An 18,184-nucleotide genomic window follows, 5' to 3' on the forward strand; every position below is an offset into this window, starting at 1 on the left:
AGAAACCAGCTATGAATGTTTAGGACTGAAATGAGAGTAAGATTTATATAGTGGTCTACAGCTTCCTCCCCAGGGAAAACAGAGGGGCAGGCACTGATCTCTTCTCTCTGATGACCAATGACAGGATCTGAGGAAATGGTCTGGATTTGTGCCAAGGGAGGTTTAGGCTGGATATCAGGACAAGGTTTTTCACCCAGAGCCAGGTTGGGCACTGGAACAGGCTCCTTGGTGAAGTGGTCACAGCACCAGCCTGACACAGCTCAGGAAGGATTTGGACAATATTCTCAGGCACATGATGTGACTCTTGGGGATATCCTGTGCAGGGCCAGGAGTTGGACTTTGATGATTCACATGGGTCCCTTCTCAGCATATTCTATGACTCCTTGAAAGCCATAGTTCTACAATGACTTGCTTCCCTCTAGTAGAAACTTGGCAGAAACCCCTGAAAGTTCTCTGAGTTAATGAAATGTACTGCACGGCTGCCTGCAAGAACAGGAAATGGTCTTTGCTCCCAGTCTTTTCCATACGTCTGCAGCTGCCAATACTGTAAAAGGTACAGGCAGAATTTCTATCTGAACAAAATAAATGAACAAATAATATTTGACAGCCAATCTTTAGGCCCTTTGCACATTACAAACTTAAACAAACATTAATTAAGAGACAGAAATTATCTCTTAATTTCAGTGGCTCCTTAGCACAGATGCTGTCAATAGGCAGAGTGTCAGGAAAATATATCTTCCAGGGTGGTTTTATCTGGTATACTTCTTCTATCTTCCTTTCCTTTGACATTCAGTATCACCACAAGACACTATTATTAATATCTCTTAAGAATTTTTCAATTTCTAAGAAAAACTTGGGAATTATTGATCTAATTCCAATCAGAATGTGCATTGCATGCAACTGTTTTTTATTGTTTTTACAGATATACAGCACAAGAGGAAGCAGATGTGGACTCAGATGACAAGAAGATGCTGACTAAGGTCATAACAATTGATTTTTCTATTTTCTATAATTTGACAGAAAAATACAAATCATGAAAATAAGTAGCCATCCAGAACTGATAGCCCTATAAGTGGATAAAAGAGAAAAATCTGAAAAAACATGTAGTGCTGTTAAAGGATGGAGTTTTTCGCTATGTTTAGTTTAGATAAGAAATACTAGTTATTAAAAACATCAAGCACACAGAAGACGTGTATTTGTGACTCTGTTTTAATTAAAAGAGTGAACAATTAGTAGCAACATGAAGGAGGAGTAATAATAATAATAATAATATAATTGAAAGGAGTAGTTTAATTTTTGCTTTGGTGATCAGAAAATAAGCTCTGAAGGAGTTATTCCATATGCAGTATTTGCCTACTCTGACTTTTTTTAATAAAATAGGAACTTTGCCAGAAATTAAACGCTTGAAAATACAGTTAAAAAATAAGTCTGCTGAGACATTATAATTATCACCAGATTTAAAAACCGCTTGTAAAAAACACTGACTTAACACCTCACAGAACCGTGGGAGGGAAAAGTAACAACTTGCTCTAGGTGAGTTGTGTGAAGAAATCAAGATTGTCCAGTCTGCTTAGGTGCTGTTAGCACCTTGCCTTTCTTAAATAATTAAATTTTTAAGTCTTCACTAGCAGAACAGACTAACATAGCTGTAGCAACACCAGGAAGACAGAGAAGAGCATAGCAAGAAATGAAAATATATCCAGAGATTGCCCCACTCTTAGCACTTCTTTGTCTTAGCACTCTTATGTTAGTAACACTTGAACATTTAATAAAAAGGCTAATTTTCTACAATAAGAATCCATCTACTGATTTTTTTCTCTGAACTTGAAGGCAAGCTACAGGGAAGAAAATTCATGCCAGGAAGTGCTTCCTGCTACAGCAACACTGAGAATCATCAAACGTCTCAGTGCTGGAGCTAAATCCTGTTTGGTATTACACTGTAAGGGCAATAACAAAGCTTTAAAAATAACAACTGAATTGAACAACAAAGTCCAAAATCACATGGCAACTCTTCACCAAACTTGACAGTACAAATGAGTCAAATCACAGACCCCTCTTAAGGCCGGGTTTTAAATAAAACAACCCTTTAGCGAAACAAGACCATTTGCATGATCTTAATTTCCTGCAAACAAGGGATTTCTTTCATGTGATGCCTATATAACTTAGGGCAAAGTTACAAGATGCTTCTACAGCTTGAGTTATAAGGTACCAGTTTAACCAGAGATATCTATATAACCAGATTTCAATATAAACTGAATCATAACTTTCTATACTTATATAATCTGAATCATAGCCTTTGATACCCATATAACCTGAATCATAACTTTTTATACCTATATAACCTGATATAACTTTCTATATAAAGTAACAACTAGTATATGGTTAATGCTGCTTAATGCTGAATAGACATAAAGGAAGAAAAAACTCACCAGGTGAATCACTTCATAGATAGATAAGTATAGTACTAATGAGAAACTGGCAAATTTAAAGCCAATTAGTCACAACATTAAGAATTTAAGCTGCTTAGGACCAGACAGACCAAGGAACACCATAACTGCACACACTCTGAAGACAAAGTCGCAAAGTTCAGATCTGAAGAAGACCTTGGAAGCCTTCACCAAAGACTCCTGACACCCTCCAAACTGGGGAGGTGCAAATGCATTGCAAAAGAACTATTGAATGACGATGAGATCTGTGTAAGTATATGTAAATATAAAAAAACAAAACTATGTAAATTCTACCATGTATATGATGATGCTATAGTGATACAATTACATTAAGCAATACTCACTGTATAAATATACCACAGTACTTGACAGAGGTGAGTGAGTTAGTTGGAGATATTCCCCTCAACTCCAGCACTGCAATAAACAAATACCTGCCCTACAGACACCAGTCTTTGGGGATTTATTTCCAGCCTTTTTCAGGCATCACATGGTTATTTGAGAACTTTATGTCCAAAAGGCTTTTGCTGAATTTTAAAACAAGGAAGTAAAAAAATACTGCTATAAAAGTAAAACTAAAATAAGGTAGCGATATTATTACAATAGAAAAGATTCTTTACTGTTTGTGTTTCTGTTTGAATAGTAATTAACTTTACTGTACATATTTAAAAATAAATGCTCTAATACAGAGCAAGAAGAGATTTTTCAGTTAGAGAGGAACATTATGTAAAGAGAGAGAAGGAAGGAGAATAAATAAATCGAGACCACATCTACAGAAAAAAAATCATTTAGATCTTCTTTAGGACTGGTCCTTTCTGTAAAACCCACTCATGTGGTTCCCTTTGCTGACTGTGGCCCGTATTCTCCGGCTGTGTGTGGCGATGTCACCCCGCGCTGTTCTCCCCAGGAGGGTCCAGAGCCAGCAGGGCACGGCCCATTCGGGCCCAGCGCGGAGCCGGGTCCGCCCTGAGCCTGAGCTCCAGACGGGCCCTGCTGTCCCCGAGGAGAGACCGGCCAGGGCCGGCCTGGCTTTGCAGTAAATCGGCCCCAGGCAAGGAAGGAGAGGTGAAAGCAGGGAGACGTGACCCTGCTGGGCCCTCTCAACTCCTCCAGGCCAGCAAGTGCCCTGCCCGCCTGCCCTCAGCCACACAACACACGGGGAGCCAGGCCGTGCTCCATCGGCTGCTCTCTGTGCCACAGCGGGGCCTGAAGGGCCCCATTCCAGCTGCAGGGCACCTCTGGGCCAGGAACTCCACCTCAAAAGTTAAATTGGCCAACATCTTGCTGCTTCTTGTATGGATTGTGGCGTTACGGTGTCTGACTCTGCTGCCATGTGTGTAGTGAGCCAAGGGGATCCCTGTCTCCTGGCTCATCCCTAGGGGAACATTTCTATGGTTTGTCATCTGCTCCGCTTCTTCCCGTGGCACCTTTCCCTTGTGATCCCTAGTGCAAAATGAGGTGTGTTGAGTGCTCATGTCTGCTGTTCTGCTGGCCCGGGGGAGGTGTTCAGGCTCTGGCAGCAGGATGGGAGCTCCGTGCTTTTGGATAGGGGCTGCCTGGTCCTTCCTCAAGAGGGGACCTGGTGTCACAGCCTCTTAACCTCAGTGAAAGAGGTTTGGTCTGACACCCTGCAAACAGCCACCACTGCTCTCACCCCACCCACTGCTCTCACCCCACTTCCTAAGCTGGTGACAGGACCTTGCCTGGATAAGCAGAGGGGTGCAGCACTGTGCTGGACTGAGGGTGAGCACTTAGGCTCACCCACTTCCTACATTCTCTGCCTGTGCTCAGCACTCTGCAGCTCTCCCTTCCTCTTGGACCTTGGCCAAGTGTAGTGGTCCTTTGCACGACTTGGAGCTCCTTAAATGGGATGTGTAGCACATGGGAGACTAGCATATGTTCACAGCAACCAAGATGAAGGCACTTCACAGTACCTGGCCGTGGGAGAGGAGGAAAATTTGGTTGGGGAAACTCAGCAAGGTGCCTTTGGTGCTTTCAACTGGAAGGCCTGACAGAAGACACTGTTTTCTTTTGCTTGTTTCTCTTTTGAGAGCAATCTACCCAAAGCAAACAGTATGGAAATCAGAGTTTTATTCCTCTTGCAAAGCACTGGCAGTAAAGCACAGAGTGTGTCACTGATATCAGTTGCTTTGTAAACAGAATAGGCGAAATTATATGAATGTTCATGGTTTCACAGCTATGGAGGAATTCAGAAAAATGATAGAGAAGTGGTGTTCATATGAATGGATTATCATGCATTTAAATAGTCTCTGCACAAAACCACAAAGTGTATGCATATGTATAAAATTATTTTCATGACTGGCAGCTAATTTCCCCCTACATTACAAAAAGAGTAATCATGCTCAGGTTTTCATCACTTCTTTTTCCCCATTACATAAATTAGAAACTCCCTTCTTGGTATATCTCGTGCTCTGGTGCTGCACACTGTACTGGACAGCTTCTCTGGAGGTACATGGTGTGCTCTTAGAGTAAGAGCTTTCAGATCATCACACCTCCAACAGTTTTCACTTCCCCACTGGAAAGTAGACTTTGGGTTTTTCCCCCTTAAAGAACTCCCTTTATGAAAGAATGAGTGTAAATCTTTTTCATCCTACAACAGATCAGAACAATAGTCTATCTTTTATGTGTGTGTGTACATCCATAGGCAGAAGAAAAAATTAGGCATCACAATCTGATCTGTAATGTCATACATTTTCCACACATCAAGACAAAGGAGCAGAGCTCTAAAAGATTATACTTAATATATGATAGAATACATTATTATTCAAATCACTTTCTAGACTCTCTGCTTGTGAGTCTACTTTCTCACTCACATGTTCATATGAAACAAAGATGAGACACACATGAGTACTTGTGATGAGTACATGGCCTGAAGGTAAATCCTGGGCTAAATCAAAAACAATATCAGCTGAGAAACATAGGAAGTACTACAATTATCTGAGGTACATAGACTCAAGGTCAATCCTCAAACACCCTGGAAAGTACATGTACAAATACATAAGGAATTGCAGCATATGTGAAGAGTATGCCTTTAACAAACTCAAAATAAAGCTTGATTCTAAGCAGAAAACCAAGAGGAGGAAAAGCAATGAGAAATAATAATTGAACCCAATATGAATTATTTTACAAGAAGGAAATGTAATCAGTAACTCAGGCACAAAAGATCTATTTCTAGTGTTCAGGAACACATCTGTCTTAGTTATGCCTTTAGTCATAATGGTCCACTCTAAACCAAAAAAAGACTGACCAGACTCTATAAACATAGAGGCATTCATTAACTCCCCAAACACCAGAATTTTCATAAAGAATCTACCCAAAGCAAAGCTCAAAACTGGATTTAAATATCAATAGAATTTTAGTGTAGCTGAACTGAAAAAATTACTCTTATACAGAACGTTAGCAATGAAAGTAAGATAGGCCTAGGTCCTTATTTATTATTCTATTTTTCAAACACTTGAAAAAATGGTTACAGAGTTCCATCATCTTAAATTCATGTGTAAAAACAGGTAGTGAAATCAAGAACAATGCCTGCCCTGAACATGCCTTAATAAATGATAATCCAAAAGAAAAATTAAGCCATGTATAAGTAGTATAATCACAAGTACGACCACAAGACATTCCTTTCCTTCTCTGGAAAGGGTGTCCTGGTTTAGGGCAAATTTGGGAGAAATCTCCTGCATGGAGTCCCTCTAGGGAGCAAACCCAAACGATCCCTCCCCCCAACCAGTCCAGGAAAGAACATCCTCGGAGAAAAGTGGATAAAACTATATATGTAACAAACTGCGTGCTTCTCCCTGTTTCACTCTCAGAACCAGTCTTGAAAGCACAGAACTCAATATACAGCAACAACAGAACAAGAGACTGGGGATAAAGCATCATAAAGTCACCCTAGGACAAAGAGACACAAGATTCCTTGCTTAAAAGACAATCTTGCTACCATCTTTTTACAGCTACAATATAATGACTGCCTAATAATTTTTGATAATTGACTCAATTTCCTATTTCCAGAAGACAAGTGCTGAGAGTTTCTTTAAAATAAGTTATGACAACATAAAACACTGTGCAAGATGCCTGTTACAATGACCCATGAAGCATTTGCTAGACTGTATTTATCATCCACAAGATGATGGGAAAAACCAACTTTGTGCTCAAAACTTTTGAGCACCAAACTTTTTTTTAGGGGGTGCTACTTGCCAGGGAGAAAAACAGGCTTTTACGTCCAAGTTCTTGGCTTTTTTTCTCTAGAAATAATATGGACATAACATATCCTCATTCAGGATTAATATGGGTATAGACATAGATATTCAGGATATAGAAGTAACTTCCATAACATGCATTTATAAATCTCAGGTTTTTTGAAATAATAGCCAAACTTATTGGTGGCATTTACATATTTACTGTATTCTGCAATAGTCGAAAAATTTAGACAATCACTATCCCTGTCAGGAAATTAGGTCTGTAAGGCAGTGATCCTCCAATTGTGTAGGACATGTCTCTTCACACTATTCAAAACTCCACAGTTAAGATTTTCCAAACGCTCAAAATGTGGAAGGTTTGTAAAAGTCAAGGAGACACATCCGGATTTGCATCCCCCCCACTGTGGAAACAGACCAACTGGTTAGGTATCTCTCAAAGGATGGCACGTCAAACCTTAAACAACCCGTGAGAACATAATCAGTAAAACACTTTTGTAAGTCTCAGTTTCCATAGAACTTCTGTCTTTAAGATGTATCTTGCATTTTTACAATACCATTTAGCTAGAAAACCACCAGAGCTAATAAAGCTACTTTTCAGAATTGGCAGATAAATTGAGAGCATTCCGTCTATCACAGAAAATACATACATGATTACTAACTAGACAAAAAAAGATTAAAATTATACACCTACTCTTAAATTATAGTTTTTATATAAATTTAGCTGCTTGCATAGGTAATGCAATTCCAAGGCATAAGACACAGAAGTCAAAGCAGTACTGCCAGAAGAATTATTTCAGCTGGATCCTTTTTGTCTTAGATGAAATAACAGCACAATTAATCTTATTTAAATTCCATTATTTGGCAAGTTTTGCAGCAAGATCATTATTGGCTTTTTAATTTTCTGCAATTTCTGCAAAAACTTCAAAAACTTTGATTTTTTTCAATAGAAGTCAAAAAATAAATGTTTGCACGTCAAGTTTTAGATAAAGACTCCTAATATGACAGAGCAACACCTGCCTTTTATTGCTTATTGAATAAGATAATTATCAGTATAAACAGATTTGTGTAGTAAAATCTTCTTCCAAAATGGAAATGACCTGACTTTTATGCAAAGACCTTTCCTGGGGCTATGTATGTGCATTTGCTAAGCACTAACTCAGCAGAGAGGAAAATATGCCAGCTGCCAAGACACAAATACCATTCCACACAGCACCTGCTGCAAAGTGTTCTCTAGAGCTCTGCTGAGTAAGTGACCTGATGCAATCCTGCAGAACTGAGGAAATACCACAGGAAGAGAGATTGAAGAGCTTTTCCTTTTCTCTGAGTATGTATTCAAAAATTACCTCTATCAACAAAATTCTGAGATATCTCACTAGCTTTTTTACAAAGACTCATGTACTCATGAACTCACAGGCACTACTTTTGAGTGACAATTAGCAAACTAGTGAAAAGAAATTACCAAAACATTACTGTAATTTCATTTTTTAAAAAAAGGAAACAAACAGGTCATTGTATATGTTAAACAGCAACTTTAATAAACAAGAGCTGTTTTACCTCTCATGAAGCTTAAAACCAGATTTACTATTGAAAATACAGCAAGCAATACTATCAATTTCAAAATACAAATCTCCAGCTCTTCCTAAGCAGCCAGAAGAGAATTGATTCCATCTAGTGGCTGAACAGAGTTACAGATGCTCAGAGAGCTTTCATATTTCTTACCTATTATAATTTGCGTCCCTGACAGGAAGAGTGATACCATCATCAAACACTGCACTGCACTTCACCTAACACAGAGTCTGACAGTACAGAGATGGTGAAAACTGTTCTAAACAAAACAAGACCCATGTTTCTCATCACAACATTTTAATGACATATATCTTTCTAAATTGTGGAACTGAGGCTCTTCCTTCAGAAGCTTATTTGCGCAAATGTCTTTTACATTTTGTACTCTGACAATCAGAGGCAAAAATATCTGTATGAGATACTTGCAGATTCCCATACTCTACTTTGGATTCTTGCAGACTTTAATGGTATCTTTTTCTGTTGTCACAAATACCCATACAAATTGCAGCTGAGCTATTAACTCCACTGTAGAGAGAACTTTTTTCTTAAAACTGACTTAGCCTCTAACAGGGTAGGGAATTTTACTCAGCTGTCCTAGATATCAGTCTTTTGTCCAACCCACCAATTTATCTTTTCCCTGATGTCCCAAAATGACACATTAACACTCCACACCTCAATTTCTCTCCCCCTTCTTCTTCTGAACTCTACAATGGACAATTTTGAGCATGGAAAGAATACATTGGCAACCCACCACACAACACTGAGATCAACAGATTCACTTGAGTCTCGTACACCCACTATGTGCTTTTGTAAATACATAAAATAAATGGCAAGACCTACCTGTAATTTGTGTTGTCATAGAAACAAGCAGTGAAAAATTCAAAGCTACCATGGAAATATTAACAGAGTAATTGGTGCCTGGTTGCAAATCTAAACAAACTTCAGGATCTTGCTTGTGTGTGGAAAGTTCAAAGGTCATTTCATGAAAGAAGTTCTTCTGATACCAACGCTGGCCTTGCACATGCAACTGTAACCAAACAATCACAGCATGAAAATTGAAATGTTATAATGCATTACTTGCCATCTCATGCTCTTAATTAGAAGAAACAGCAAAAGAGCACTGCATGTGATGTGTCAAAACTGTTGGCATTGATAGTTACTCAAATACCAATGCTTCCAAAATTTGATCTGTCTTGATCAGATCTGATATTTTCCAGGTTCTTTCACATCTCCTCCTAGTTAGTTCTTTTTAAAATTAATTTCTCCTAAACCATATTTCCTGCTAACATGTAGGCTTCCAGTAACAGTTCATTTTCATTGAAGTATACCCTCCTTGTCACCTCAAGTTTTCTTGCTTTTAAGTGTTTGCAGTTTTGTAGAGGACATTCTCACATAGCTTCATGTAAACTATATATATATTTAAAACTTATCTCTTTTGTTTACCTATTTCCCCTCTGGGAGGAGAAATACGATTGATAGTAATGTTCACCAAGGAGGTCAAAGTGGCAACCTGTGTAGCCAATCTTTCGCCTTCTTATCAAAGTGTATATAAAATAAAATCAAAAAATTAAAATAGAGCTTTCCTGCCTGACCTTCTGCTGCCTGCCTCACCCTTTGTATGTCCGAAATAACGACACCTTCTGGTGAATTATAAAAGTAAGCTCACATGAACACCTCTCCATTTTCACCCTGAGAATCGAGATAAAATCAAGTTATTTTAACCCATGTCAAAATGCCAACTATACTCTGGGATCTGTCTACAGACACCTGTATTTCCAGAAAAATTTGCAGGCTCATGGTTCTTTTTTAGTTTCAGTAGGATTTAATGTTTTATTGTTGATGACTGAAATGATCATGAAGTCACTAACTTAAGTCCTCTCCTGATCAAATTATTTGCCTGTTAATGAAAACTAAAATACTTGCTGGATATTAATTGTGCATTAATTTTCCTTTAAATAGATCCTATTCCTTCAGATAATCTCTTAGTGTCTCCTGGCACAGGGAAATTTGAGACAACAGCAGGTGGTCCTGACAGAAGTATTTCATGTTGAAATTCCCCGTTGGGATAAGGGCAGACTGAAGACATACCACAAGGCAAAAAGAACTGACTCAGTGGGACTGGAATAGAGCTGTGTGAGTTGTTTGCCTGAACATGGCAAACTTGAAAGTACAGACAAGGAGAGCAAATTAAGAGGTAAATATGGGGAAAATAAGCAAGAAACGGGACTGTGAGAGAGCATGGTCTTTCTTTGGCTGCTATGCAAGATTATTCTTTGGGGTTTTATGAGACATTGTTACAATGAGGAACACTATTGGCAGTGTGTGTTTGAAAAATTAGGTTTTTGATTGATAAAAATTGCTTTCTAGATTCAAAATGTAGATTGTTACTTACTGAGTATCTGTCTTCCACATCAGTTCCCCTGACATTTCTCCTCCATTTCAAGCAGGTATCATTAAAAATTAATACATTATTGAAAGCTTCCTTTACTGTAGAGACAATTAAAAAAGAGATCAAGTTATTTTAAAGACTTTACCTCCTTCAACTTAATTGAATATGAGTAGCTGAGAATAAGATTTTAAAAAAAAGTTTTAAATTTCATTCTCTTCTGAGACAGAGAGGTAGGTTATAACTTCTTTCTGAAGGAACAAACAAAGTAAGTAAAGCATGATCATTTTCCAGAGAAATCAGCTTTTGGAAAAACCCAAGCTTGCTATTCAGGAAATCCAACACATGATTTACTTGTCCAGGCCTAGAAGGTTATAATGACAGAAAGATCAGGGGTTCAGGTCTCCTGATGTAAATAAAATTATCACAGGACAATTTGTCATAGTTGATGCCCTTTAGGAAAAAGCATGTGAGCAAAAGCATTTTTGTGGATTCCAAAAGCAATTATTTCTCAAGGTCTGTCTCACCAGAATTAGTATGTCAAAAGGCAAGCCTAAAGTCTCCATGACTAAAATACTACTGAAATCCACTCTTAGAACATGACTTCTGTACAGTAACTGGTAACTGCCAGAACCCTTTTAATCACTGGTAAACATAGGAGCATTGTCTATAATGCTCATACCACTTAGATTAGTATCACAAAGCCAAGCAACAGGGAATTCTCCTACAGGCAGAGAATCATATTTCAAGGCAAAAAATGAAAACCGTTAGGTACTGTACCATGGACCAAAATTCTGTACCAATCCTGCCTCAGCCAGAAGGCAAGTCCTGAAAAAGGAAATTTGCCAAGTCTTTCTGAAGGGCACTTACTGCCACTGCTCTCCTTGCTCACAGAGTCAATGGCCAGTTGAGCAGAAATAAAAACATCCTGCATAAAAAGAGGATGCTGACAGTGGCTACATGCATGTAGTCAGCATGAAGAATTATAAAGTCTAGGAAACAGCCCTTTTTCCTGTCTGTTAGACTCAAATCAGTGAAGTCTGCAGCACAGTAAGTTCTTTTATAAGCACATAGAAAACAAAATACAACCTACCCTTTGTTTGAATTGCTACTGTAACTGAGACGGTGATGTTTGTGGAAGAAATGGTAGTTATATTCACCACGTAGTTACTTCCAGAGTTCAGATCTAAACACACCTTTGGATTAGCTTCACTTGTACTGATATTAAATATCACATCTTCTGAGAATATCTTCTCATCCAGTCTTTGGCCCAGTATATGAAACTATTGAAACAAACACAATAGTGCAATTTCTTGTGGCTCTCCAAAATTCATAATACTAGCTTATTTATACTACTGGTTCTTAAAGGGGACACAGGATTACATCGGGTTTAGAGTATCAGTTCAAAAAGATATAGGTTTTTGACTAGCTACAAGATGTCTTAATAAACTAGATCTTTATTTCTTCTCGCTGTTAAAATTATTCATATTTTTCATAATTTCCACAGCAGATAGAAGGAATCTATCATGGAATCTAATCCAATCTATTAGGAACCTAAGCTATTGTGGACCCTACAAAGAGCTCCAACTCAAATAGTAAGGTGTAAGCAAATATTGTTTCTTGTTTACAGCACACATATAGAAACTACGTCGGCTTGTTACTTCCTTTCCCTTTTGCTAGTTTTGCCACGTTGCCCCACAGAAGTAGTAGTAGGATAGAATACCAAACAACAATAAAAGACAAACTTGTCTAAGGTTGTCCCAGTGTAATGAAAAAGAAATCTGTTGCTTGTATGACATGAAGGGACAAAACTTACGTTCTCTGGCTATTCTGAAGTGTCTTTCAGATTCCTGAATTCAAGAAAAGCATGTGCACAGAGCACATTATACCAGAGATCTATGACTTACAAGTTACCAGTGGCTACATAAAAACCAGGTTTGACCTCTTAGGGGAACTGGGAAGCAGTGTTTTCCATCTCAGCAGAGCTCAATAAAAGTATACAAACTAAAAATACTTTGGTTATAACAGAAGAGGAGAAAGATGGGTTGTTTTCCAAAATTAGTACCCAATCTTGAAGTGTTTTCTGCATTAATGTACTTATCCTGGACACCCTAAATAATCCCTTTTATTTTTTTCCTTACTTGGACATACTGAAAAAAAGGAAAAAAAAAACAAAACCGAACAGCACGCACAAAAAAAACCCCCTTTCTTAGGATGCTATTGTGAAAAACGGGAATTCTTATCATGTGGTTTCGGCTTTCAATAACATTGACCAAACTATTTGTTTTGTTTCTGGGAATTTATGCCTTAATTTTTACTCTTATGCTCATAAAAAAAAAAAAAAAAAAAAAAAAAAAAAAAGGTTACAAAGGTTGTTTTCAATTTCCAAGGAAAATCCAGTATCTGCAAGTGATACACAGTTCAGTTGAGATACTTGTCAAAGACAGGGACAGAGCCCAAGTTTTGCATTGTTTTCTGTGGCAATGTGAGCTTGAGCTCTTCAATGGAACTTCACTAAAACAAAAACTTAAGCTGTCACCTCTTACAGATTCAAGTAGGCATTTAGGTGATTTACTGGAATGAGACCCAGAAGCTTTTGAGTTTTTCACCTACCTTTAGGACAGGAATTTTCTTCTTTCCTAACCCAGCCAGCTGCCTCTAAGTTTCTAGGTGTTCCACTGGGAAGATCAAGACAAACTACCGTACAAACAAAACCACAAAACAAATATCCACTGCTGAATCCGCAGATATAACCAGCACAAAGTTACTCCCAATCTCAGATACTTCCATTATTACTTACTGTGTATATTTCCTGCACTCCCAGTCTTCCAGTTTTCCTTTGCCACCTCACACATGTTTCATTGAATATGGATAAATTACTGAATAATTCCTCCTCTGTGACCAAAAACATGAGCACAGAAAGAAAATTATTACTTCTCATACAAATCTTATGTTTGGAGCAATTGTTTATTTCTTACTTTTTCTGTGGTTTAGTCTTGGGGAGTTTTATGCTTTCCTTTTTTGTCCAAACAGGAAAAAACCAAAGAAGGTAAGCACATGTTAGGTTGAAAGCTTTCTCTTAATTGTGTTGGCTCCTAAACTTAAAATAACAGGGTAACTGAAGAAGCATATCCTGAGCTAAAGACTGTGAAGTCTTTAAACATACAGCCAACGTTACATAAACTGACCCAAGGAGCTTTTAGGAAAGCTTCTGTGTTAGACTGGAAAAGAGTTTATTTATGAATGTTTTGGCTCATTATTTACTTGAGCTGCTTTTCAAAAGGTGTTGACATTTTTTCCTGTAGTAGAATAAATAAAATTAAATAACATAGCAGATGTTTTCAAAACAAACACCAGATTAAAACAATGGAGCCCACAGAATCGAGCATGTAGGAAGTATAGTTGTAGAACCAGAGATACATCCCTCAATACACCTCTGTTAATTTATGCACTTACAAGAGCAGGTTTGCTCAGAGACAAAGCACAGTTAGGAAGGTCAGCTCATCCATGCTTTTTTCCAGCAGCTCTCTCACTACTGTCACTAGACACAGCACATTTGCTCTCACATGATAACATGCTCACATAGCTAAGAACAAAGCTCCTGGTCACAACTCAGATCAACAGTGACCATACTTACTCCTTTCCTTCACCAGCCTTCAAATTGTCGTTCCTTTGTCCTACTATCATATTTTCTTATTACACTCACTACACGGCCAAGGTCATACAAACACAACCTGAAATAGATTCTAAGCTGAAAACCACTTGCTAGCTGCTGAAAAATTGAAAGGTATTTATAGAACAGCATTGATAGATTCTTCAGGGAATATTCACAAAATAGTTGGTGTATTGTTCTGCTGTAAAAGCAAGCACAGGTCAGAGCACTCTTCCTCTGTATAAGCTTCATTAGCGTCTCAGAGAGGCCCCCTTGTAGCATGTGGGCACCAAGATGTCACTAAAATCAGTACATTAAGAGTTTCTAGCACTTCATATTTAGGCAGCTAATTAGAATTACAATGTAACTGTAATATATTTTGCAGCCCCTTTTCTTTCTTTTTCTGTGATTATTAGAACTGCCATAAAACTGTTTTCTAACATTATCTCCCTCTCCATATAGTCAACAAATAGATGCTTCACTCACTAGACCAGTTTATCTCCCAACTAATTTTAACTCCTCCATTCCACATTCATTGTATATGGAAATGCTGTTGAAAGTTTCCATGATTCCAGGACAGAAGAAAGATTAATCTGCATGTTCTCTAAAACAAATTTCTCACAAACAGCTGTGTGAGTAACCGTATTTAAGTGGTGCTTATTTTATTGTTATCTGTTTCACAGTTCTGCCTCAAGACTCTGCAGTCTGAGGTTCTCTACCAACACAAAGCAAAATATTATGTTTAGTTGTTGTATTCTTTAAATCAGACCATTTTATTAAAAGAGTGGATAGCAAGAAGGACTCATAGGCAGAGGGAAAATGTTTCCATATCCATGAGATCTGAATTAAAGTGCATAAGGAGGTGGGGGCGGGGGGGAATAAGAGAGGGACTAATCTGCAAGACTTCTTAGCAAGAAAATCTGCAGCTTGACTTAAGAGTTTATAAAATACAGCTAAAAAAAAGAAAAATAAAACAACAAACAACAAAAGGGATTGTGCTGGGTATTTAGACAAGGAGAGAACTCTTATATAGTGGCATTCTTGGAAGGAAAAAGGCAGAACTAATAGAATTTTTTTTCTGTATTTACATCCATTTTTTTTTGTTATGCTTTCTGAACTTTGAGGACAAGGCCACCAGGCAGTGACCATAAATAGCTGGCAGATATTTTCTCAAAATATCTCACTTTAAATGGATGTGAGTAAAAGAGCATGAAAACCTGTACAGAGCAATTACCACAACAAAGTCTTCAGCTTTCTGAGGAGACTGCTTTTTCTCCATTATTCTCACTGATCACACAATCCTTGTTTGGACAACCAAATACAGAAAGGGCATGGTTTAACATTAATCCCAGTAGCATACACATAGTATCCAGTAATAGCATAAAGGTTTCTCTGAAAAAAAAATCTGCAACTAGAGGGAGACAGGTTCCTTGAAACGTTCATTCTACTGTAAAATCTAACAGTGCCAGTGACTTACAGAGCTTGGAAACTTGCTTTGTGAAACACACAGTAGCATCCAGGACCTAAATGTATCTGATTTTGATCAACAGCTTAAATTCATGAATAAGATGGGAGAAGCAAAGACCCTCCATTTGCTTATATTTTATAAGTATAAGCACTATAAATTTTAATCGGTGATTAACCAGGGCGAGTGAAGTTCACTGCTACCCCACTGACATTCAGGTTACCTTCACACTCTTTTTCCTTTCCCAAGAGAAAGTGTCCTAGAAACAACATGCAAATAAATACCTGGAGACCAGAGGTGAAAGGTGAAAAAAAAATCCTGGAAGAGGAGTCAAATGCAAGAAAGGCAGATTTGGGAGAGGATAGAGAGATGAAAATAGCACCCAGCTGTTGGCAGACAGGTGCCAGTAAACACAACACAAATGGTAGAATAAAAAAAAAAATAAAAAAAGCAAAGTGTTTAACAGCACAAGTGAGTGTTGGAGGGGGAGAAATTATGCCAAGAAATTCAAAGATATCAACTTTTTTACCAGAAAGCAGATAGAATCAGCTGCACTCTGACATTTATCTTCAGCAAATAGCTAAAAGAGAATCCACACGTGTAAGTTCATTTACAGAGCTCTTGCCACCTATCCCCACACATAGAAGCAATTTAGCAGAAAAAAAAACCAACCCAAGTATTAGATTACCCTGTATATTTTTGCCTGTTAAATTCTGTAAGTGGTGAATGATGTTGCAAATGCCACCTGCTACTAATACAGACCACATTTTTGCAATTAAATAAATAAAAAATATCTCAAAGACAGATGCCAAAAGGATGGTGCCAGACTCATTTCAGTGGTGCCCAGAAACAGAATGAAGAGCAATGGCCACAAAACTAAATCACAAGAAGTTCCACCTCAACATGAGAAAGAGCTTCTTTATACTGAGGGTGGCAGAGCACTGGAACAGGCTGCTCAGGGAAGCATGAAGACATTCCAAACCCACTTGGATGTGTTCTGGTGTCACCTGTTCCAGGTGACGCTGCCCTGGCAGGGAGATTGGACTGGATGATACCTAGAGGTCCTTCCAACACTAACTGTTCTGAGATTCTGGGAAACCAAGCATTTCTACTCCAGAGGGAAAGAAGTTCTGCGAGGGCTAGCTACACAAGATGTCCAGGCTCACACACTGAGTGCATTAGAGAGCAGGTATTTTAATTGCTGGTCTGTTCTCTGAACTTCAATTGCCTCGTTTTATGTGTATAAATCAGAGGTTGGTAAAAAAACCCCCTGTAATCCAGCTTACAATTGCATTGCCTTACTGATGGGTTAATCCAACCAGCATCACAAGTAAAATTAATTTTGTAAAGACATTTTTTTTTTAATATTTAAACTAGCTGCTTACAAAAGGACATATATACACACACATATATATGTACCATATATCCCAACAGACAATGCACCAAACAATGTAAATGAAAGGCATCCATAGCAATCACTTCTTATGAAATGAACAAATTATTGTCAAAGAGAATTTCCTGCAGATGTTCTCTTAACTGCCTTATTTCTAATGGAATTTTTCAGGCAGAATGAAAAGACAATCGGTTTTCCAATGTCTATCATAAATTATTTTGGAATGGTACATAACTTTCTCTCATTTTAATGGGCATTACTGATTAATTATACACACACACCATTAAGAGCATGTAAATCATAAAGGCATCACTTCACAAACAGAAATTTAATTTAATTTTAAAACAATTTGTTACCTCTAGTGAATATGAAAAATGTAGAAGTCAAGAAAATGCAAGATTTTGTAACAATTTCCTGTTGATGATTAACTTTTTTTAAAGGAGTCTGGACTGCTTAGGCTGTTTTTGTAATTCTTCCTTACTGTTCCATTTGACCGTAAGTGACTTTTTGGCCCTCTAATTCAGCAGCTAGAGCTGGAATCTGGCAAAGCCCTTGCTGAAATCCATGGTAATCCTATGAGTGCTGTCTGCAGGTTCAGGCCCTTCAAAGTTTCAGAGCACTCAAGACAACTCTTAGCACTGCAAAGACTGACAGACCTGACTAACTTGGTCTCTCTACACAGTGTTGGCTTCAAAATCAATTTAAAAAATACAGTTTCATGTGAGTTTACCAAATGGAATGTGAATCATGACTTCTAGCAACAGCAGTTCCATTTTCACTTGGGCACACTTTAACAGCTAAGAGAACTGCTTTTCTGCATACTCATTGTACTTGACGTCACATGTTCTACATTCGCAGTAGATGCTCAAGAAGTCAAGTGAGAGAAGAGAGGCCTCATGTAGTAACTGTGTGACGTGAAGTGACAGCAGTCAAAGACATGTTTCTAGTCCTTTTGAAAACCATGAAGATGTTTCGAAGCTAAATGAACACTGTCTTCTGCAAAAGACAACACTGCTACTCAGAAACTAGAGATAGACAGTGGTAGACAACTCCTTTTTAGGACA

At 38.0% G+C, this 18,184-nt stretch overlaps 1 protein-coding gene across 4 annotated transcripts in view; it reads right to left on the bottom strand.

Annotated features, from left to right (window-relative positions):
- Window positions 1-18,184, bottom strand: part of SUSD1 (sushi domain containing 1) — a 41,032-nt gene that overhangs the window by 12,909 nt on the left and 9,939 nt on the right. For all 4 annotated transcript variants that reach the window (XR_014592529.1, XM_083884063.1, XM_083884064.1 and 1 more), the window contains 4 exons: window positions 13,411-13,505; window positions 11,704-11,893; window positions 10,617-10,711; window positions 9,065-9,251 (listed from right to left, as the gene is read on the bottom strand). Coding sequence is in view for 3 of the 4 variants with exons in the window: in XM_083884063.1 (XP_083740189.1) it covers window positions 9,065-9,251; window positions 10,617-10,711; window positions 11,704-11,893; window positions 13,411-13,505 (567 nt within the window). In the remaining variant the exon portion in view is untranslated. The remainder of the gene's footprint in view (window positions 1-9,064; window positions 9,252-10,616; window positions 10,712-11,703; window positions 11,894-13,410; window positions 13,506-18,184) is intronic.

The sequence above is a fragment of the Zosterops lateralis genome, assembly GCF_965231275.1.
Source record: "Zosterops lateralis genome assembly, chromosome: Z".
Classification (NCBI taxonomy): Eukaryota; Metazoa; Chordata; class Aves; order Passeriformes; family Zosteropidae; genus Zosterops; species Zosterops lateralis.